At 37.1% G+C, this 23,666-nt stretch overlaps 2 protein-coding genes across 4 annotated transcripts in view; both read right to left on the reverse strand.

Moving 5' to 3' along the window:
- Window positions 1-6,001, reverse strand: part of LOC112200064 (calcium-transporting ATPase 10, plasma membrane-type) — a 34,936-nt gene extending 28,935 nt beyond the window's left edge. For 2 of the 3 annotated variants that reach the window (XM_024341069.2, XM_024341065.2), the window contains exons 1-3: window positions 5,885-6,001; window positions 5,665-5,777; window positions 3,043-3,185 (exon numbers count right to left, since the gene is read on the reverse strand). The gene's annotated coding sequence lies outside the window, so the exon portion shown is untranslated. Of the gene's footprint in view, window positions 1-3,042; window positions 3,186-5,664; window positions 5,788-5,884 lie in introns of those variants that run through there. The other variant, XM_024341067.2, reaches the window with a different exon arrangement.
- Window positions 1-22,330, reverse strand: part of LOC112198887 (zinc finger BED domain-containing protein RICESLEEPER 2-like) — a 31,614-nt gene extending 9,284 nt beyond the window's left edge. Inside the window, exons 1-3 of the mRNA XM_040518658.1 lie at window positions 20,210-22,330; window positions 20,029-20,107; window positions 19,862-19,935 (exon numbers count right to left, since the gene is read on the reverse strand). Of these exons, the coding sequence (XP_040374592.1) occupies window positions 19,862-19,935; window positions 20,029-20,107; window positions 20,210-22,330 (2,274 nt within the window). The remainder of the gene's footprint in view (window positions 1-19,861; window positions 19,936-20,028; window positions 20,108-20,209) is intronic.
- Between the last annotated feature and the right edge of the window lie 1,336 nt (window positions 22,331-23,666).

Genomic DNA, 23,666 nt, shown 5'->3' on the forward strand with positions numbered 1-23,666 from the left:
ATCTAACAGGTTATAATTTGAAGTTCAACAATCTATTGACTGAATTTTCTAATGATTTACTTTGTTTTAGGTCTTATATATATATATATATATATATATATATATATATATCATATCCTATCCAGAGCGGAGTTCCGCTTTGAAATTACTGAGTGAACTTCGAGTTTTTGGTCACTTTTAGGTTGCATATCCACATCTCGACCGTTCAGTTTTTAGGTTCTAGTGTATAGATCATATCTGCAAATTTTCAGCAAAATTGATGATCGTTAAAGTATCTTTCTCGTTTAAACCAATGGATGAACTGAATCTGTCAACCTGAACCGTACTAGCTTTAAGGCAATTATTAATGCCTTAACGATCATCAATTTGGCTGAAAATTTGCAGAGATGATCTATACACTAGTACCTAAAAACTCAACGGTCGAGATGTGGATATGAGACCTAAAAGTGTCCCAAAACTCGAAGTTCACTCCGTAATTTCAAAGCGGAACTCTGTTTTGGATAGGATCTGTAATGTTTCAGAAACCTTTCTTTTCTATGTTGTTATTGAGCACAAACCAAAGATAATAAGTAGTTGAATAAGTTGATGATAGAAATCTATTGTCTTTGGTTATGTTTAAAAAAGAAAAAAAAGAAAGAAAAAAAAACCAATTCAATAAGTAGAATTCTAGGATTTAGTTCCACCACCTTATCTAGAGAATATGGAAATTGTTATATATTGCTATTAAAACGAAGAATTAATTAGTACGTATCTTCTGAAGAAAATTCCACTACATTCTTCAATTTATTAGAAATGAAGTAGATCATGCAAAGAATTACCTTTCACTATTATGTTTGTGAGGTAGCAGATTTTTGAAGAAAGAAAATATATTCAGTACTTAAAAGCAAAACAATTCACACACTGCAGGAAGGCTAGAGATTTATATATTAATTAATATCGATATAAGAGCATCTTTAGCAATGCTAGCCATTTTTTAGTTAAAAATGAGCTAAATAGTCATTTTGTCTAGCCACTTTTAAAATATGTCTGCATAAGTTTTCTTTATTTTAGCTAGTTTTAAATTTATATTATCTATTGAATGAACAAAAAAAAAGTTTAAATGTATTCTCATAGATTACATAGAATGACTTAAAATGAATTTTTTAAATTAAAAAAATAATAGAGAGCCTCATGTCGCTCTCTATATTTAGGAGTGAGATAGCTAAAAATTAAAATGGAGAACCACTTAGGAGATGTATTGCATCTGCTGAAATTGATAATAAGTTAAAAAGCCATTTTTTAGTTAAAAATGAGCTAAATAGTCATTTTGTCTAGCCACTTTTAAAATATGTCTGCATAAGTTTCTCTCTATTTTAGCTAGTTTTAAATTTATATTATCTATTGAATGACCAAAAAAAAGTTTAAATGTATTTCTAAATTGATTACATAGAATGACTTAAAATGAATTTTTTAAATTAAAAAAATAATAGAGAGCCTCATATCGCTCTCTATATTTAGGAGCAAGATAGCTAAAAATTAAAATGGAGAACCATTTAGGAGATCTATTGCATCTGCTGAAATTGATAAAAAGTTAAACATGCTCTCCAAAATAGCTAAGGAGCTAATATTGAGAGTAATTTTGGCTGCACTCTTAAAATACGTATGCATCAGTTCTCTCTATTTTAACTACTTTTAAATTTATATTATGGAAGCTTCTATTCATACCTCCAAAATTGGTATTTTGACCTCTTTCTTTTTCTAAGTAATAGTTGACTTTGTCAACTCATGTCAAATTACCAATAAAGACATTAATAAGGAAAAAAAAAATCTCTTCTTATCTCTACGAACAGTAATAGTCTTCAATTTGGAGAAAACTTTCTCCTCCACTATAAACCTTAAAATATATATCGTCAAACGTTTTTTAACGTTATAGTCAAAATTTTCAGAATTTGACTTCCCTCGTAAAATGAAGGATGAACTTTCAAAAAAAAAAAAAATTGCTTTATCCAAGAACCCGTAACTCCACCAAAGTCGTCCATCACCCATAATCCCTAGGATTCATGAGAAGTTATACCATGATCTAGGCCAAAAATAGCTACAGATTCATTCCACACTATAAGACGCAAAACATAACTCCACATATAGGTCTCATATACAAAATCTGGAAGCAACATATTACAAAATACCTCATCACCCATATCAAACGAAATGATCACCGGCCTAATTAATATGATGCTCCTCTTGAAGATCATAAAAATTTTGGTATTCCTTCAGTTGCTCAAGCCCATTCCTCTGTTACTCGTATATGGAGGATAAACTTCCAAAAAAAAAAAAATTGCTGCAATTCTAATTTCAAAAACTGAAGGAGGTCTAACTACTGAATTTTGAAAGTATAAATAGAATCTAATAAAAAAACAGGGGCTTATATTGATTTTATTGGACGATAGGCATTATATGAAAATTAGAGAGGTGTAAATAGCAAATTAGTTATTTGTAAAAGCAAGTTGGAGGTTTATTAAGTGGGGAGGTCCAAATGTCAAATTTAGAGGTATGAATTGAAACTCCCTTATATTATTTTTTGAATGAAAAAAAAAATAGCTTAAATATATTAATAAATTACATAAATAACTTAAAAGAAACATTTTAAATTAAAAAAATAATAGTTCTCTTCATGTAACTCTCTATATTTAGGAGCGAGATAGCTAAAAGTAATTGAGAGTCACTTAATTAAGATGCTGGTGCAGTTGTCAAAATGATCGGAAAAAAAAAACAAAACAAAAACAAAACAAAACAAAACAAAACATTCTCTCTAATATTGACTTTGGTAACACAGGAACTGAGGAAAGCCTAATCCTTTTGGTTTGAGGAAATGAACAAAAGCCAATGGGAGGCCTCATAAGCCAAGAACACGCAAGGTGTTACCTTAGGTTTCACTCTTAGTGCTATCATTCTATTTGTCGGAAATGTGATGTCCTAAAATAAATTACTTTCAACATCCTTAAGATATCAAAAAAACCTTGGAGACATGATTTTGTGAAAAATAAGACTCAAAGAAACCCTAACCTTAGAGTCGTGCAGCAGGGAGAGGAGGAGAGGGAGTAAGTCCAAACGTCTCTTCCATCATATATGACCAAACTTCGTTACTGTTCATGTCTATACTCGAAGAGGATTTATTTGTAGCTATCCTTGAACCACAAGATCATCCACTGGGAGAAAAAAAAAAATCCCATTCAAAATTGGTGTAACTGTGCAATACATTCTTGTTTTTAATGTCAAAAAACTCACGAATAAAAAGTTTTGTATCTACATCCTAATCTATCTATGCATTTGTATATGTCGATATATGTGCATGTTAGCTTGTTTATAGATTGTATAATATACTGATGTTGAAACATGATTTCATGATGGGCTTAATTGATACGGTAAATCAAATCAAGTTTTGCAGGTACTCGGTTCGAGTCTCCTATCCCATTGTGTGAAATTCTTTGATCATCTTTTAAAGAAAAAAAAAAATTCTAATAAACAATAAATAATGTTTACCACCATGTTTCGCTCACTAAATCCCAACAACTCGCTCCTTTTGATTCCATAATGGATTCTTCTTGCCCCTGCTTAAAATTTGCTCCTGTAGTCAATTTTGGCTTCGGATCCAGCTAGTCGGATAACGGCAATGTCAGACATTTCTTTTGACCTACATTAATAGCAGCAGGCACCTTTGAGGACCGAATACATTTGTGACACCATGTTTTACGGTCTCTCACTCAATCCACCAAAGGGAAACTTAACTTGTATGTCAAGCACTAGAATTTTACATCATGAACTTGGGATATTCCAATTGATCGATCTTTTGTAAACGAACAATATTGATCATTATTACCCTGGCCAACAAGTGCATACTAATTACTTAATCCTTCATCAAGGTCTACTGCCTTGACACCAAGTCTTTATCATAAAAAATTCAATATTTCCATCTCGATGTCTCCATTGATGACTCACCTCATTTGGAGCTATTAACAATCTTTACTTCAACAACCAGCTCTACTGTGTTTCAGTGGCATAGTCCAATCCAACATATTACTGTATGCACAGTTGTCTTCCAATAGATATATCATGTGTACGTGATCTGTACTATAGAATTGATTCAATGATTCATGAGAAGTCTCTTCATTTCCCACCAAGATCTAACTTGACTTTACCATGATCGATGTTGTTCAGTCATCATCTCTAGTTTGATCTGAACATGTAGCTGCAGAACCATTAAATCTCAGAGCAACTTTCTTCCAATATCTGAAAGGAATGTTGCACTTCTGAGATCCAATCAAGAAATCTTTATTGTTTCATACCCGTACGTTTTTTTTTTTTTTTTTTTATAAATGGGTTTGGAACCCAACCTAACTGGCTGAGCCTACTAGTTAAAATTGCACTCATTCATTTGTCTCATCCATGCCCTATATAAGGCAACCGAATGAAGAAACTATACGCCACATTTAGCAAGGTTGACCAATTATAAAGCCAACCAAACCAGCACATATATGTACATCAAAAAGAGGTTAGATGACCCAAAAATGCAATTATAAGAACATTTAAAAGCCTTGAAGGAGTGCGGAATAAAACCTCATAGATCAAAATTATTGGCAAACTTGCCAATTTTCGATTTCTGGTTTGTACTAGAGGACCGAAAACTAAACCGTAGACTAGATTGGATTAAAGGGAGAATTCTACAAATGATCACTCAATTATGACTTATTTGACACTTTGGTCACTCAATTTTTAATTATCTCACTTTGGTCACTCAACAATTACTATGTCAATTACTTTAGTCACTTTGCTAAATTTAACAGAGAAATCTTAGTCAAATATACGATATTCTTATAAAAATACATTTTTCGAGGGTAATTTTATAAAAATCTTACTTCTCCCTATCATTTCAATTCAGACTTCTCAAATTTCCACGATTAGTTGGACAAAAATATACTTGATATCGGGGTAAAAAAAGTTTTTTTTTTTAACGGAAAAATTAATGGAGTTACTAAAGTGAATAACAGAGTTAAAGTTGAGTGACCAAAGTGATATATTTGAAAAGTGAGTGACCAAAGTGTCGAACAAGTAAAAGTTGAGTGAGTATTTGTGATATTCTCCCTAGATTAAGTAGGTTGATAAGGAACGCTGAGTTGTGTAATTTTTATTGGTTGTGATTTATTCATTTATATATTCTTAATAAAGGGGAGTTTTCTGCCTTGTATGAGAAATTTTTAAGTAAAACTTGAGATCTCTACCAATATTTGGTCTATTAGACTAACTGCTAATCAACAATCTTCAAAGAGTTTGAAGAAAAAAATAACCAGGGAAAGATGCAAAGTAGAGGGTCTCCACTTTTTTCTCCGTATATATTCTTTTCTAGCCAAAATTTTCAGTCACTCGCATTTCCATTCGCAATGCTACTATGTAAAGGTTCAGAAAAGTCAATACGACGCACCTTAGTTTCAAAAGAAAAGCATCAGTACGTTGACTATAGACAAACTTAGCATCCATATCTATCCTATTGCTAGCGTATGTCATTTTATTCGTTTCTCATTTACAGCACTCAGTAAAGGCAGAGAAAGCAAGCATATGTACCATGGAAAGAACAAACCATGAAAGCAAGCTAAATATACTAATTAGGTATTGCAAAAGTTAAATTCTTACCTTTCCAAGAAACCAACTGGCAACTGAGGACGTTGCCGAGAAAGCCTTTTTGGAAGTTGGAAGTTGGAAGCAAAAGTTGACTGGATGCTGACTTGAAAGATCAAATTAAATACCTTGGCCACCAGGAAATGCAGAGAAGTTAATCAAACTGATTCATGTATTTGGATAGCTAGAAAGCTTCATTTTAATTCCGAATGTTAAAGAAGGAATTGATACAGACAGAAAGCGATGGCAAGCATAAATTGGCTCAGATCCTCGTCCTCAGCCCGGTTTGCATATTTTCTGTCGACAATTGATCAAACATCTCCAAATATATGCGGCCTCCACGCGCTTTCATGGCAACTTCCTCATGTCATTCATTATTATTAGTTGAATAATGAGATCTGAATGGAATAATGAAGTTGCCAGGAAATTGCATGATGCGCCCCCACCTGTTTTGTTTTGGGATATTGGCAGAGCAACCCCACCTGCGCCTATAGCCAATCCTTTGGGAGTTCTGGTTGGATTGTGTTCGTGTCTTGTTATTTTCGTGTTTAAATTAATTAGTATTTTGCGATAAATTAATTTGGAGTATGTTATTAATTAATTATTAATTGGTAATTTTGACAGTAAATAAACCTAGGTATTAGTGTTAAACCGTAATATTTTAGTATATTGAGTAATGCTATGTAACTTACCATTTTTGGTACCACCTGCATTCTATCTTATATGGCAGCTGATGTAGCAGAAAACTCAGTTTATCACAAAATTTCATTAAATAATGTGGTTGTGGCACATTAGCTGCTAAATAAGGTGACATACAAGTACTACTAAAAAAATTAGTTTACTTAATATTATACAAAGACATTTCATGTTACAACTAAATAATAAACTTTGACATGTTTCAAGCATGAATTTTATGATTTTGGACATTTTTAAAGCATGAATTCCATGTTACTGACTTGCATCAATTTTCTACTTTTATGGTATAACTTTTCTTGTATAACCTTCTTGGCGTACAATGATCAATAGTTAGTTAATATTACTAAGGATTCTTGACCCAAAGCACTAAAATTGGCAAAACTTATCCTACGTACCCCAGTAACAAGTTTTTATTCTCACTTACCCTGTTTAAAATGAAATGACAATTTTGCCCTTGACTTAATTAATAAACTACATTTATGCCACTCCCCCTTCTCCAGCACGACTCTCTCTCTCTCTGATCTTTGATCTCCGATCTCCACCTCCGGCACAGCGATGGCGTCTACACCTGAAGACGACGATGACGACCTCACCGTCCGCTTCCCTCTTGCCATCTTCGAAGTCATCCACTCACATCCATCGATGAAATATTTATAAATGTGATGCAAAGAAATAAGCACGTTTCGCGGTCGTCATGTCATCGGTCAACCAAGAAAATATACAAATGACTATGGTTGACCAATCCGATCGGGTCGAAACTATGGTGAAATTGACTAAATTTTTAACCACATGCATAGTTTATTGTAATAATCACATCCAAAGGTCGGTTTTCCCATTTTCTTTGAATTGATAGAGGTTGCTCTTTGGAATGTATGATATATAAATATAGATTTATAAAAAAATTAGTGTCTTTAAATATTTATTATAAATAAAGCCCACAACGCCCGTCCCTAAAAGCCCATAGGGCCCGGCCCGAAAAAGCCTGCAAGGCCCACTTTATATGGATGGGCTTGGATCCTTCGATTTACAATAAAATCTGGCTCAGCCCGGCTCACCATTATTTAAAAATATAGTAAGGCCCGGCCAGTTGACAAAGCCTATCTTTATGTAATAAAGGGGTTAGAGTAAAATAGTTTCAAAAAAAATTAATAATAATTGAGCATTAGGGAAGACCTTATTAGAGTCTTATGGATAAGGGGAAATTAAAAAAACTTAATAAGTGAGAAAAAAATCCTTAAAATTAAAGTAAATAGACAAAAACTCTATTACTAAATGTTAAACGTATATAATGTTCGTAAAACAAGACATTACAAATTTGATCAACTCGTGAATCACTTAAAGCACTGAAATGTAAATATGTTTCCTACTTCGCTAACTACCTGTCCACTAATCAATTCACTACCGGTCTACCGTGTAGTTAGGGTTGAATTTTTTATTTATTTTTTATATATCTTAGTCCGGGCACTTAATAGATAGTCATGGATTGGTGAAAACAACCAGAGTTTGAAGTTCTAGTTAGTTTTGGGTTCCCAATTGAGCAAGTAGACAAGTTGCCGCGTATGACAAGTATACGAATGGAGCAAATCGATGACAGCGTCTCTATACTCTAAGGAGAAAATAATTGGCAAAAACAAAGTTGGAGAAAAAGAAAGTTTATGTCTAGCTCTTTGTTTTAAACCAACGGATACTCTACAAACTTACATCACACAAACTTAAAAATCAAGAAATTAAGAAACAAAAAAGATTGTTCAATTGGTAATAATTTTTTTTTTTTTAAAGACGAACCCTAGTCAAGGCAAATAGAAAGCCTCAAAAACATTGTTTAGCTGCAACCTAGTTTGGCAAGCAAACAGTCTCTTTTAATGCTCGAGCATGCCAACACTGTGCTATGTAGTCATTGGGGCGTCCCTTGACCTGACTTCTTCTTAAACGTTGTGGACGGGGAGAGCACCAACCTCTTCACAGGGTTCTTTCTTCTGCCTTACGGATAAGGACTTCTACCTTACAGATAAAGACTTTGGGTGTGATCTCTTGTGTTACCGAGTCGATACTCAACATTGTAGGTTGAACAGAGCAATCACCGGGAAGTAGGAGAAAGCGTGAGGTTTGCTAAAAAGTGACTTTAGCTTCGCTAGGTTGCTAGGGAGTCACCCTTGCGTCGCTGGTTTCGACTATAGGTTGCAGGTAGGTTGCTCTGGAGAGATTTTGGATAATCTGATAGATTAGTTGATTGAGAGGTCGTGTGTTTTTTACCCTTAAACCTAGTATTTATACCTAGGGTTTCGGCAGTTCCTTTCCATAGAAGAATTATTGATTGAAGATTCCTAATTAGTCTCTGCTACTCAAATCCTTTTTCTTATGGACTCCGGAATGGCGAAGCTGTAACCCAAAACTAAGTAGACTTATTTTTGAGCCGCAGGTAACAGTCCGTTATGCGCAATCCTCTCAAGGATATTGGCAAAAATATTTTTGGGCTCAAACAAACACATCCTCTTTTTTGGACATATACTTGAAAGTCTTGGGATGAATCTTTGGCCAATGTGAATGCATATATATGTAGTACTGGATGGTCACCCTAGTTAAAAGCTGACTCTGATACATAGTACAAATTTCTGGCAAAGCGCCCGGCCAGTCGGTGACTGGCTTTATAACAAATATTGTCTTTGAGTTCCCCTTGAGCCCAATTATGTCTTAGTTTTCATTATTCAGTTCACATTGCGCCAACCTATACCTAGCTGTATGAAATACTAAGCAATTTCCATGAAAGGTATTTCGATCTCTCATCTTTATAGTATACACTAGTCATGAAGCCCGCACGATGTTGCTGGTCTTTTTTCTTTCTAAATTTTATACATAATAAAATAGCGATTATAATTCAAAATTTGTTGGCTTACGTCCATGGCACATATATTATATAAATTTGATATAGAAAAGACATTAACCTATCTGCAGGGTCATATTTGTTTACAAATTGAAGAAGTTTATTCTTTTTTAAACTATGATAAAAAAATAAATAAAAATCTGTCATTTTTTATGAGCGGTGGATGTTGTCGTTGTTGCAGGTAATGTTTATACATGTGAGCTTCTGTCCTTGATTGCAATAATTTTTTCCTTAAGCAGTTGTTTTAAGGTTTTATTAGCACTGGCCGATGAGTTTGTATTAGTGATAGGTGGGATGTAATTAGTTTGGGAGCTGAATTTTCTTTTGAGGTTTATCTAGGGTTCAATAATGATAGTGTTAGATGGAAATGAAAAAAAAAAATGTAAGGTATAACATTTAAAAAAAAAAAAACTAGAGGGACATTTCTGTAAAAGAGGAAGCAGAATAGGGGTAGAATGATCAAAATACTATTCATTTTGTTTATCCTTTTAGTATAGTTATAATTAATCTATGTACTGCAAGAATTGTATAGTACCTATGTGCTTTTGGTCGTACTACTTCCAACTTTCTGAGAAATTTCCATAGTAGCTTTTTCTTTTTGGAACAACATAAGTTTTTCCGATAGAGACTTAACAGAAGACCTCGAGATTAGGGATCAGATCAGATTTTTTTTTTGGTTACAAAAAGTTTGGAGAGAGAAAGTCTATCATACACCTCCGCATCAAGGTAGACCTACAACCTCAATTCTGAAGAACTGTTGTGGGAAATGTACCTGTCTCCATAGCCTCTGATATGGATTTCCGTAGGAAATTTACGAATTGCTTAACTCAATGAAGGATTGCTAGCAGCGGAGATCGAATTTAGATTTGGGCTTAACCACAACCACAACCACGCTCATACCAACTGAACCAACCCACATTGGTCATCAGATCAGATTTATTATAGTTAGATAAGCTTGTGTCCGCATCATATGTTTAATTCCTTGGTGTCCAGAAAGTGGATATTATTACTCAACTGATATTAAATACGTCTTCATTCAAAAATATTACTCTTCAGAGAATGTGAAGTTTTGATGAACACTGCAAGAAAGCTGTAGATGATAAGTTAGTGGCGTGGATCATGGATTATAACATCACAACGCATGCCTTTGCCATCCTATGATTCCTATCCAACCATATACGTTTCCTATATAAGAATGAATGAAGTTAATTATTTATACTGCGGGTTGGATTAAAGAATAATAAAATCCCGCTGCTGATGTTTCTTGGTGATTATCTGATGAACTTCCATATATGCTAAGAGAAACAAGATAGAAATCCATACAGAATATATATGCTTTGTTTAATTAACCATATGCGATCCAATTCGTAGACATCAGCTAGTGGTTAGTTAGTAGGAAAGCATTGACTTTGAGTTGATGAAATTTTTTACGTACTTTGTTTCTTACTTTTCTCATCTTGCATAGTTGTACTTTAAAATCCATTCTAGATCTGATCGCCAGATTGGAGTATGAACTGAGCAATCGCTCTTACAGGAGAATGATTCCTAATTCAGCTTTGCAATCTGCAGATCATCAGATTGGATTATGAACTGAACGATCTCTCTTATAGGAGAATGACTAATGCAGTTCTGCAATCAGACAATAAGTGCTTCATCCCTAAGCAGGATGCATGCTTTCTAATCCAAGTTAATCAGAACATTTTAACCAAACTGAATACTAGTTAATGGGAGGCTTTGCTGTTTTCCTTTTTAATTTTCAGGATAAAATTTAGGTCCAGTGTTCTAGTGACCCCGCCAACTATAATTTAGACTAGTCGGGACGGTAGGGACATGCTGCATGTCGCTGGCAGGCTCTGCTACATCATGAAGTTTATTTCTTGCGTGCTCCATGCTCCAGCTCCACCACGTACGTACATTGATAATCATCCCTAGCTTTTCCTGGTAATTTTCTTTCTCATCATTCCTACTGGCAGTGTATATATCATATGGCTAGTCTGTACATTTTCATGTACTGATCATTCGTTATGATCCTAACATTACGCCAACTGCACGCTACTGTGAATCGACTTAGTCCTTTTTTTTTTTTTTTTCTTGTTTCTTTTTTGGAGAACATCAACTTAGATCTTATACAAGTGGAACAACACTCCACATTCTCTTGGTGTCGGTGCGCGGCAAGAATATAGTTCCTTATATGGTTTTCGATCTTCTTTTCTGAACTGTGATGACGCAAAACTAGCAGGTTACACGAGGACCATATACAGTCTTCATCACGAACGGAACCCACCATCGGCATGGAGCTGCATGTGGAAGTAATTATATAAAAGCAATAATTTCAGCTAGGGGTACGTGACTGTATGCCAGCTCTGCCATGATCAAACCAGTACCCGCTCTTGTCTAAAGTTTTCCGTTGACGAAGACAACAAATTAAAGCGTTTAGGTGGAAAACAGTCGGATTATCTGGTTTATGATTTATAATATGAACCTTTTCTTTCTTCAAAGTTTATTTATGAAGTAAAATTAACTGCTAAAAAATATATGTTGCTTCATTGCAAAGCCTCAGCCCTCAAGATCGAGATGGAGATCATGACGAAGAGGCGTGGATAACGTAATGAGTCGGTGACAGCGGCACCGTCCGACCGTCGTCGTAATGCTTTTTATATCGACACAAAAAAAGCTCCGAGTAATTTGTTCGGTTGGTCGGTTAGGGTTGGCACTTGAGAACAATAATCAATTAGAATTTTATAGCAGGTGTCGACATATGCATGTGACGCATAAGAGTTTAGGTGTCAATAAAGTCAAGGTCAATGAAGAAAAAGCTATCCCATGTTCACATAGAATGGATAAGAATCCAATGGACCCCTAAACAAAGCAAATCTTCGTTTAAACTATTCGGTATAAGAAAGAGTGGTCGATTTTACTTTTCTGTTTAAAAAATTTGGGATATGATAAAGACCATGATAGGAAATTTAATGAGGCTTAATATTTATGATCTTAATGTTAGGTGTCATATTAGGTAAGTAGATACATATTTTTATTTTCAATTTTACATAATATATCTTGCCAAATTATAATCTTACAACACCAGTTTTATCTTTTTATATTTCCTTTTATATTTTATAAGGTAAATTAATGACACTAATGAATTTAATTAGGGGACAGAAAAAAAGGATCGTATTAATAGCAGTCATGTTCAAGTAAATCATTGTGTCTGGCCCAGACTCTAGGTTACTTGCTCTAGTTGTAATAGAGTCCGTATTAGAGATAATTTCAGAGAATCTTAGTAGATATCCAATCATTGTATGATTATATTTCCATGTACAACACTAATTCTATGCTTGTAATCCTCTATATAAATATACCCCTATTATCAATGAAAACACAACTCAATTCTCTTTCAATTTCAATTTTCCTAAAACAAGCCATTAATTATGTATTAATTTAAGAGATATATAAATTCTTTGACCTATTTAAGGAAAACTGAAATTGGGAGAGAATTGAGTCGTACTTTCATTGATAATAGGGGTCTGTTTATATAGAGGATTACAAGACATAGAATCAGAGTTGTACAATGAAAGATAATCGTACAATTAATCGGATATCTATGAATATCTCCGAGAATATCTCTAATTCAAAACTCTATTACAACTAGGTAAAATAACCTAGAGTTTGGGCCAGACACAAATTCTGGATTTACTTGAATACTCTTCCTTGTGTCGCCCAAACATGGTGCTCTTCTCGTTGCCTCATTAAAAACCTTGCCTAGTAACAAAAACCCTGTGGGATAAAAATAACCTCAGTCGAAGGGGAAAAAGAGCACAACACACCCTTCACGTTTCGAGACCACACGTGTAGACATCTTCCCCTGATGTCTGCATCTCCCCCTGATGGCTACAGTCATGGAGTTCGGATAATTTCAGCAAACGATGCTACCAATATGTTTCTCGAAAATGGAATTTAGGCAATGACTTAGTGAGCAAGTCTACCATATTGTCCTCAGATCGAACATAGTTCACTTTGATCTTGAGGAGAGTCTGTTGTTGCTGATTATGCTTGGTGTTGTGGCTTTTGATGTAATCTTGCTTCATTTGTTCAAAACAAGTAGTATTATCCTAAATGCTCGTAGGCTCATATGTGGTAGACTTCAAACCACAATTGTTCGAACATGCGTAATTATGGATCCAATCCATATACATTTACGAACCACTTTGTGAAGAGCAATAATCTCTGCATTGTTCGAAGATATAGCGACTAGGGTCTATTTTGTAGACCTCCAAGATATCACGGTCTTTACCCATGGTGAACACTTAACCAATTTGGAAATGACTTTTGTGTGGGTCAGAGAGATACCCAATATCAGCAAAACCTTCCAAAACACATGTCATTTTGGAATGAGGATAGTGGATGCAGGCCAGTGTTGGCGGTGTTCCTGGTGTGTGATGGGTCCGAATCCATCGTCTCTCCGCAGGGATAGAACAAGCCTATATCAATCGTACATCTCAAGTACCGAAAGATATCTTTTACACTAATCCAATGCGTCACGTTGGAGCAAAGTTATAACTAGCTAACAAGTTCACAACATATGAGATGTCCGGTCTTGTGCATTGAGCTAAGTACAATAATGCGCCTATTGTACTTAAGTAGGGCACTTTTGCCTCTAGCACATCTTCGTCATCATCCTTCAGACGAAGATGATCATTTTCAGGATCAAGACTACGAACAATCATGGGGGTGCTTGAAGGCTTGACCTTGTCAAAATAACTAAGCACCTATCAACACGGTGCTCAAGTTCCAAATCGAGACATAATCGTGTTCTCCCAAAATCCTTCATCTCAAAATCAAATTTCAAGTGTTCAGCAGTTTCCCTTAATTCTTTAAGGGCTTCCAATAAAGATCATGTCCAACATGAACCGATAAAATCTGAAACTTGTTATGGAAATGCGCGGGCATATCCCTTCCCAATCAAGTAGTCACTTTAGTGAGCGTTTCAACCTCATTGCAAACGCACTTCGTGGTCTAGAGCCACTTGATTTGAGTAAATGAAGTCCACCATGAACCTTCATGTATAATACATATCTAGATCCCCATATAGATACATAGTGACCACATTTGTAAGCTGCATGTTCAGTTATTCGGAAACTACAAAACTGACAGGGTAGTGGAGTGCAATGACATGCATTACGAGAGAATATATCTCATCATAGTCGATTCCAGAGCGTTTTGTGAAAGGCCTTGCGCCATAAGGAAAGATTGCCATCTATTTTTCTCATCACGCTTTCTTACAAAGACCCATTAGTCAATAAGTTTTATGTTAGGAAGTGTTGGCTCACTGGCTCGAAAACCTTCCTCTTTGTTAAAGAATCCATCTTAACCTGGATCACATCTTTCCATTTAGGCTAAATTTCTCTATGTTGGTATTCATTCATCAACGGAGCGTAGTTCGATATCATCTGACTCAACAAACTCATATGCAATGAAACGCTCAAACACGTAACTACATCATCAATTATGATGGAGTTTCTATCCCACGTCTCATGTACACTAGTGTAATTTTCAAAGAGCTCTATATTCTCAGGAATATGTTCTAACGTTGAGGCATCCCCCAATGATAACCATAATCTCGAAGATTCTCATGAGGCGGATTTTGAGTGTCGATGATCCAAGGATTGGGTTGTGCCAAAGTATCCTTCGAACCCACGGGCCTCCCATGCATCTTAGCTGGGGCCATGACCTGTAACGCCAGAGTGCCACTTTCTTTGGCGTTAGTGCCATGCCTACTTCCATGTAGGGTGGCGTTACGTCCTCTCTTAGGGACGTCCATCCTTGCAAGCATATTTGCAGCAGATATGTGTGATCTTGTCACTTTAGCAGGGATCGAGATGAGACATAGTGGGGATAGACCATGATAATTCCTATCGTTCCTGCTGAACATCTGTGTTCTTATCTCCCCCTAACGACGGGAAGATTGTCTCATCAAAGTGACATTTGTAAATTTAGCGGCAATGAGATTGCCTAGCAAGAGTATTAAGTGGCGGACGATTGTTGGAATCTCAAATTCAACATAGTTGCCCATTCATCTGTAAGGACCCATCATAGTACGTTGTGGCAGCGCAATTGGTACATAAATGGCTCATTCAAATATGTGTAAGTACGATACTTGTACCCAATCACTAGTTGTAATGCAGAGGTAGATTGAATGGCGGTGGGTCGTAGACAAATTAGCATAGCTGCATGCGATATTGCATCACTCCGAGTGGATATAAGGAGATGGGTGCGCATTACCAATGTCCAGACTACCATCGTAGTCGTTTCTGTGAGACCATTTGGGTGTGTTCATGGGAATATGATGTCCAACATCAGTCCCAATACAATAAGCATCGAAAGTCTTTGATGTAAACTCTCTAGCAATGTCAAATCCAATTGACTAAATAGGATTATCAGGGGAGTGAGCCCGTTGTCATATGATATGTACTAGGAGTGTAGCATAAGCAACATTTACAGATGGACAATGGCACAACACGTGACCAGCGTGTTTGCGTGTCAACCAACATCATGAGATATTTAGACGTCCGCAAGTTGATTGAACTAGTCCACAGAATCCCTACGGATTCTATGTAAGAACATAATAAGTATTTTCATATCATTTGCATAGGACGGTCTCAGTCCTAATTTCCCTAAGGAACGAGCTTTGTAAAACAAGCGAGAGGCTTTAGAAGCAACCAATGAGAATTTTGGTTAGGCCTGAGCGTCTGAAACGCTATTTTGAAGCAAGTTGGTGATTGCAGCATCACCTGGGGCGCCATCACCATGATGGACGCCATCCATAGCATCATGGATAGGGACTAAGCCAGGCCTAGGTTGGTGGTGGATGGAGGCGGTGCCCTAGGCAGCAGCGTCGGTCACACTTAGTTTAGGAATCAACTTTTGATTCATGCTTCATTTCGCTCGATAGAAAAGATGTCCATGTGAAGTCTTTAGTAGACAGATCATCCTATCATGACTAGGATGACCTATCCTGTCGTGACAAAGCCAATATGTGTCTAAATCCAAGAGATCTTCTCTCATAACTTTATTGGATTTAATAGCTCGAATAGTGACATAAAGTCTACTAGAGACATATAAACTTCTCTAAGATGCGCCTTTATTTTCAATCGTTAGAGGCATTGCAAAGGAACTCATTTTCGTTCTCTACATGCGTTTTCGCATGGAATCCGTTGGCTATTCATAGGTGCGGTTCGCCCTAGAAGCGTAGAGAGTTTATGTAACAGTAATCAAGGTGCCATTTGACAAGGGGAACTTGGGCTATTCCATGTCCTTGAATTAATACTGGTGGCCCAGCCATTGTAGTCACAAAGTAATATGCTTAGAATCAAAATGGAGTCAAAATGAAACGAATTCGAAATTTTTATTCATAAGCCAATTGAGTTACATCATTTTCTCTTTGACCAATGAAAATCTAATCCAAAATGCTAGCTAATGCAAAACAATGGTAGTCGTCTAACTTCTTTTGGTAATTCTAAAATGAATGTGATCAGATGAGTAAAGAGATGTCGGTGGAGCAAGGCTCCTTTAAGTACCACTAATCTCATAACCTTCCTAGACATCACACTTACTTTGGGGTGAGCCTACTTTGAAGAAAGACTAAACTATTGGAATCTACTACAAAAATATATGGCAATTACCTATTACATCTCTTGGAAAATAAAAAGATTTAATCAAAATCGCCAATCTCTGGATCTTGGCCTTTGAAATCTTCAACCCTTAGAGCTAGATCATCATCTTGATCTTCTTGCTCCATGTAATTTGCTTCCCTTGCTTCACGATACGACTTGTACGCGTTAGCAACATTCTGGGGTGCATTACATGCTTTAGCCCAGTGTCCGGACGCTCCACACCGAAGACAAGCATCATCATGGTCAGGTTCCCTTGATTGAGGCGCTTTAGGAGCGCTTTGGGGATGGCTATTCCATTTGGTGGCGTCACCACCATAGCCAGAGGCTTGGCCTCTCTCTCTCTTCACACGTTTACCTCTACGGTTCCGTGCACGCCTATCTTGGTGATTTCCTTCCTCTTTGGGGCTAGAATATGGACCAGAACGTCCAGAATAATCCCTTTCCTTAGGGTTTCTCTCCTGACGCCCTCCTTTAGGGGCGCGACTATAATTAGACTCTGGAATTGGCTTTTCTCCCACGGGTCTAGAGTTATAGTTTTTCACAAGTATGTTGTCGTGCTTTTCAGCTTCATTCATGGCTCCAATAAGCTCATGAAATCTTGTGATGCGTCTAGCATTGACATCAATCCGATAGTTCTTAGCTATCATCAATGTAGAGACGGGGAAGGTAGAGACTCTCAATCAACATCGTATCATTGATTTTCTGCCCACAGAATTCCATCAAAGACTCGATACGAAGTGCTTCTGATTTGTAGTCAAGCACAGACTTGAAAATCGTAGAAGCGGAGGCTATGTCATCTCACTTCTAAGTTTGGAAGCAGGGAGTCACGGACATTGCCAAAACGCTGCTCGAGTTCTACCCATAGTTTTCTTGGGTCTTCCTCATTGAGACTCATTTTGGAGCGCGTCATTCATGTGCCTTGTCATGAGAATGATGGCTTTAGCTTCATTCGCCTCTTTTGTAGCTTTATTTGCTTCAAAAGCAGCAGCTTGTTTAGGAGTAATCGTACTCAGGATCCTATCAGCCTTAAGGTGCTGGCGCACATCACGGACCCACTTGTGGTATCCTGTGCCTGTTGTCTCTAGTGGAGCGAAGCTCAACTTGTTCAGGCTACTCATCTTGAAAAACAACAAAAGATTAGGGTTAGTTTCAGAAAGAAAAAAAGCTACCACGAAAATAATTGAATTTCTGAGCGTAGTCGCTTCCAAGAAATTCGCTTCCAAGAGGGGTTTGATTAGATCGAAACAATGATGTGAGTGGTCGATCATGAATTCTCTACAAACACTACGTTTAGAGATCTCAACAAGCTCTAAGTTTGGAGTGAGCACGAACCCCCATAGTTCGGCTTAATTAGGTATCCCCTATGATGAAGAAACGGCAGTAGAAGAAAGGAGTTTGCAAGTCTCCGAGAAAAGAAATAAAAACTTAAAAAACGGGAACTTTTAGTAAAAATTACCTGGAAATAGGTCGCCAGAAAATTTGGCCTGAAAAAGTCGCCGGAAAAAATCACCAGAAAGTTGGTCGGAGCTGACATGGCCGCTGACTGGGCTAGCTAAGGGCTGATGTAGCTTGCTGACTCTTCGGGTCAGTGGGCTTCTGTAGTTGGCCTTTTGGGCTGCTCGCAGGGCTTCTGGCTTTGGGCTTGTGGGTTGCGCGCAAGGCTTTTGGCATTGGGCTTGTGGACTGCGCACAAGGCTTCTGGGTTCTGTGGTGCTGCAGGTGCAGATGGCTGGCAATGGGAAGGCCGGCTCGGGATATCAGGGATTCTGCTCGTCGGTTCGGGATTTTTGAGGTAGGTTCCGGAAAAACTAGGCTTGGGATCGATTCTGAAAACGTCATATTTTGCCAGAACCGGAACCAGAACCGATAATCATGTTTCGGTTCGGTTACCATGTCATTTATATTAGGAACCGTTCGAGAACCGAACCGTTCAGTTCGGTTCGGTTTTGATGTGTTTTCGGTTCCTGTAGTTGACAACAAAATGAAACAATATTACAGTTTCCCAGCTACACAAGACTGCAGCACAACACATATAAACTCAATCAACTGATGAACTTCAATAGTTCAATGTTCCATCTCCAGAAAGTATAGAACTTCAAGTCTTCAACTACTTGAGAGTTGAGATTACACTATTACATAATGCAATCAATGAAAACGGTTAATGGCCTAATCAGTTAATGGCATGAAAATAAGAAAAAGAAACAATGAAACAAAGATTGTTCCAACAATAAACTGATGCAGTACAATCATTACAATGCAGAAAGAATTGTATCCACAATCCACAAATATTGCAGTCTTGCACATGTGCAACATAAACATCTTTGAATGAAAAAGAACCAATATACTGAAATCGATAAACCAGTTTACTCCACATTCCAACTTCCAAATTGCATTCATTCTTTGATCCACAGTCCATACTTCATAGAGAGAGATGCTTTAAAACTGAATTCCTGCATTAATAGTACAATTGAACATGAGACCAAAACATGGAACCAAAACAAAAGCAAAAGTGCAAAACAGTCCCAAAACATGGACCAAAACATAACCAACACATTCACAAAACCTGGAACCAAAACAGAAGCAAAATAGTCGCAAAGTCTGGAACCAAAACAGAAGCAAAAACATAATGCAAAAGCAAACTGCAGATTGCAAAGTTTGTGTCAATGAACTAAAATGACACAAACTGATACAAAAACACAATGAACTAAAATGACACAAACTGATATGTATATGTATCACTCTTTTACACATCAATACACAACACAATGAACAAAGCATAAAATGAAAACACAACACAAAGTCACAAACTGCATTCTATACTTACTGATTTTCACACAATGATACATAGTTACATACTGAAATGAAAACAAAAACAAAGTTGCTCACCTTAGGCCATCACTTTGATGCTTCTTGAACTTCTTTTGGTTGACTTAGCTGCATCAGAAGTTGTGGATGTCCTACTGACCTTACTACCCTTTGAAGGTATCGATGATGTAGTTGCCTCCTTCTCCTTCCTTTCTCTTTCTTCTTTATCTTGTTCTGCATAACGAATAATTGAAACACATGGATTTGATCAGAAACTGCAACATCGGTAACAGAAAAAGTCAAACACAAACAATGAGGGAATCACACCTTTTTCCACTTCTTCAAACCATTCCATTTCCTCCGGAGTAGGAACATAAGCCAAGCCTATAATGGAATCTGATTTCAGCTAGTTTTGAAGGCAAATTAATGCCTCAACTGATCTAGGAGTCAAAGAACTCCTATGAGGATCTATAATCCTCTTTCCAGTGCTAAAAGTAGATTCACTTGCCACTGTCGACACTTGGATGGCAAGAACATCTTTGGCAACAGTTTGGAGGTTAGGATATTTAGGACCATTCAGCTTCCACCATGTCAAAATATTAAACTCAATGCCTTTGGGAGGCTTCTCTATAGGGTCTAGAAGGTACCTATCTACCTCATTGTTCACCACCACTGCATCACCATCTTCAAGCTCTCTATCCCATTCCTCAAGCATATCTGCCATCTTCCCGGTAACTCTAGTTGAAGTGTATCTGCTACTGCCAGCAGTTTGAGTCACCTCAGATGATCTAGTTCTTTGTGAACTCTGTGAGGGCAGCGCAGCTGCATACAGATCAGTCAAGGAGACCACCAATTCTTTCAATTCAACACTCTTTTTCTTAATCACTAAATCCTCCATGTTCAACATCTTCTTGCACACATTTTCAAAAAATAGAATCTTATACCTCGGATCCAAAACCAAGGCAACCAGCAATAGTTGGTTGATGTCCCCAAGCTTTCCAAAATATTTTTGGTACTTGACCCTCATCTTCTGCGCCATCTGAAATAGGATCTTTTGTGTAACATCATGGTTGTCCACAGGTTGACAAAACAAATCTTCAATCTCAACATGGATTGAAACAATATCATGGAAAGCTTTTGGTGAGGTAGGGTGATTTATGGCACTAACACTCAATGTTACATTGTAAAATACCTTCAAGAATTTGACAAACACAACTGCCTTTTCCCAATCTGCTGCATTAGGTGGTCTAACCCTCTTCCTAGATGCCCTGCTGCTCCTAATTGCAGATAAATCAACACTGAAATCACCCGGCTCTTCACCATCTTCCTCAACAGCCTCTTCATCTTCATCAAAATAAGACGTGTACTTACTGTCCTCATCATGTTTCAGCCTATCAAATGCCTTTCTAAGCTCTAAAACTGTTTCCAACATAATGTAGGTGGAATTCCACCTTGTTGGAACATCCAACACACAAATCCTCTTGCAATCACCCACCTCTTTTTCAATACAAGACCTAAATGCATCTAACCTTGATGAGCTTGATCTAACATATCGAACTGCATTCCTTATACTAGACACAGATTTATCCAGTAAATGTAGGGCAGACCTCACAATGAGATTGACTATATGTGCTAAACAGCGGACATGCAGATATTTCCCACCAAAAATAGCACTCTTTTCCCAATCGTTCATTTTGTCCCTAATGTAATCTATGGCATGCTTATTTGCAGAAGCATTATCCACAGAAATAGTTAAGACTCTATCAATAGACCAAGCCCTCAAACATGACTCCAAAATTCTTCCGATTGTAACTCCTTGATGATTTGATATTACACAAAAATTTAGAACTCTCTTGTGCAATTTCCACCCATTATCTATGAAATGCGCAGTCAATACCATATAGTTGATGTTTTGAAGGGATGTCCAAGTATCGGTTGTCAAGCACACACAATGACAACTCAATTCCTTCCTAAGCTCTTCCTTCTTCGACTGATACATTTTCAAAAAAATTTTCACTATAACCTTCCTACAAGGAATTTTCCATTTCGGAATAGCCACCTTACAGAAATACTTAAAACCTGGTCTTTCTATGGAACTAAAGGGCATTTCATCCATCACTATCATAACCGTAGCAGCTTGAATGCAAGCTTCTTGAGTCCAGTGCCTGGTTACCATATTTTCATCTAAGTCATCAGCACCAAGCTGAGTTTGACTGGCTGCTAATTCTTTTCTACCCGGATATTCCTTGCATATTACCTCTATGTGTTTAATCAGAGAACTAGTTCCATTACTAGTCGAATTACATGCGAGGTGAGTAGTACAATACTTACATTGTGCTCTTGTGGCGTGGCCAATTTCTTGCTCAATTCCATCCACAGTCTCCATAAGCGGGTGCTCCACCTTTATGAAATGTGCCCAAATCCAACTTCTCTCCTTAGATTTCTTCACTTTTTGAGCTTTCTCTACCCTCTTTCTCTTTGCAGCAGCAATCTTTGCAGTACCTTTCTTTGTGGTGCTAGGATGATGCGACTGAGCTCCTTCAGTCTCTTCTCCTTGCTGTGTTGCAGGTATAATCTCATTTCCAGGACTCCGAGTACTTGAATTAGAAGAAAGTGAATTCAAACTCATTTGCAGTCGAAGTATTGAACGATTTGGGAGGAATTGGGAATTAGGGATTAGTTACAATTTGCCGGTTTGGGATACAAACTGGGATTTAAGAATTGGAATTTTGGGTTTTGAAGCACATATGGGGTTATGAAGATAGACGGATTCTGGGTTTGAAACTTTGAATCAGGGAACTGACTCAACTGAGGGAAGTGCACTGTGTTCGACAGTTCGACTGCAGGTCTGAGGTTGAGTGTTTGAGGCTTTGAGAGTTGAGAGATTTTTAGGTTAAGCCGTTTAGGTCGAGTGTTTAAATAGTGATGTCGTGTTGACTTGCAAAGAAACGGGCCTGAGGTCTGCATATACATGGGCTTTAGTGAATGAATATATGGGCTACTCAGCTACTAGACATGGATACCGGTTCCAACGGTTCCGGATAGTAAGGAAAAAGCATAGCCGGAACCGAACCGGGTTTTCTAAAACAGTTCGGTGCTTCCATTTTGACATGTTTTCTGAAGTTGAAACCGAACCGAACCTCCGGTTCCGGTCCGACTCGGTCCGGTTCCACCGGTTCTCGGGTCCTAAATCCCAGGCCTAGGAAAAACTTCTTCCGATTCCCGGCTTCTGGAGTGGTGCTACAGTCACTGACGGAACATGAAGGTTATAGGTCGACAGAAAAAGGTTGAACCAGGCAGGAGAGTTTGTGCTTCTTCTCGGTGCCAGTTCGATGTTTTTCCAGCCGATTCAAGGGGTGGCGCCTCCGATTCTGGACTCTTAGAGTTGAGAGCTTCAAGGTGGGTGGCAGAGGTTTCTGGGATTTGAAGGCTACGAATTTAGGGTATCAGGGTTAGGGCTTCGTGCTGATAACGTGTTTAAGGAAAACTGAAATTGGGAGAGAATTGAGTCGTACTTTCATTCATAATAGGGGCAGTTTTATATAGAGGATTACAAGGCATAGAATCAGAGTTGTATAAGGAAAGATAATCGTACAATCAATCGGATATCTATGAATATCTCCGAGAATATCTATAATTCAAAACCCTATTACAACTAGGTCAAGTAACCTAGAGTTTGGGCAAATACATATTCTGGATTTACTTGAACATGACAAATATTTTTCTTTATTTAATTAAATTCTTTCCTATAAATTTTGTTTCCAAATATTAGTTAATTTTGTCCAAAAAAAAGTATTAATAAATTGAATTTGAAAAATACGTATGTCCAAATTAAGAGGGAAGAAAATATTATATGTTAGTAGCAGTCATAATTATCATCTAAAATATAAATATAAGGAAAAAAATAAAAAATAATAAACTGTAAAAGTAAATTGGGAAATTAGTCTTCTCATTTTATTAGATTG

This window comes from Rosa chinensis, chromosome 4, assembly GCF_002994745.2.
Source record: "Rosa chinensis cultivar Old Blush chromosome 4, RchiOBHm-V2, whole genome shotgun sequence".
Lineage (NCBI taxonomy): Eukaryota > Viridiplantae > Streptophyta > Magnoliopsida > Rosales > Rosaceae > Rosa > Rosa chinensis.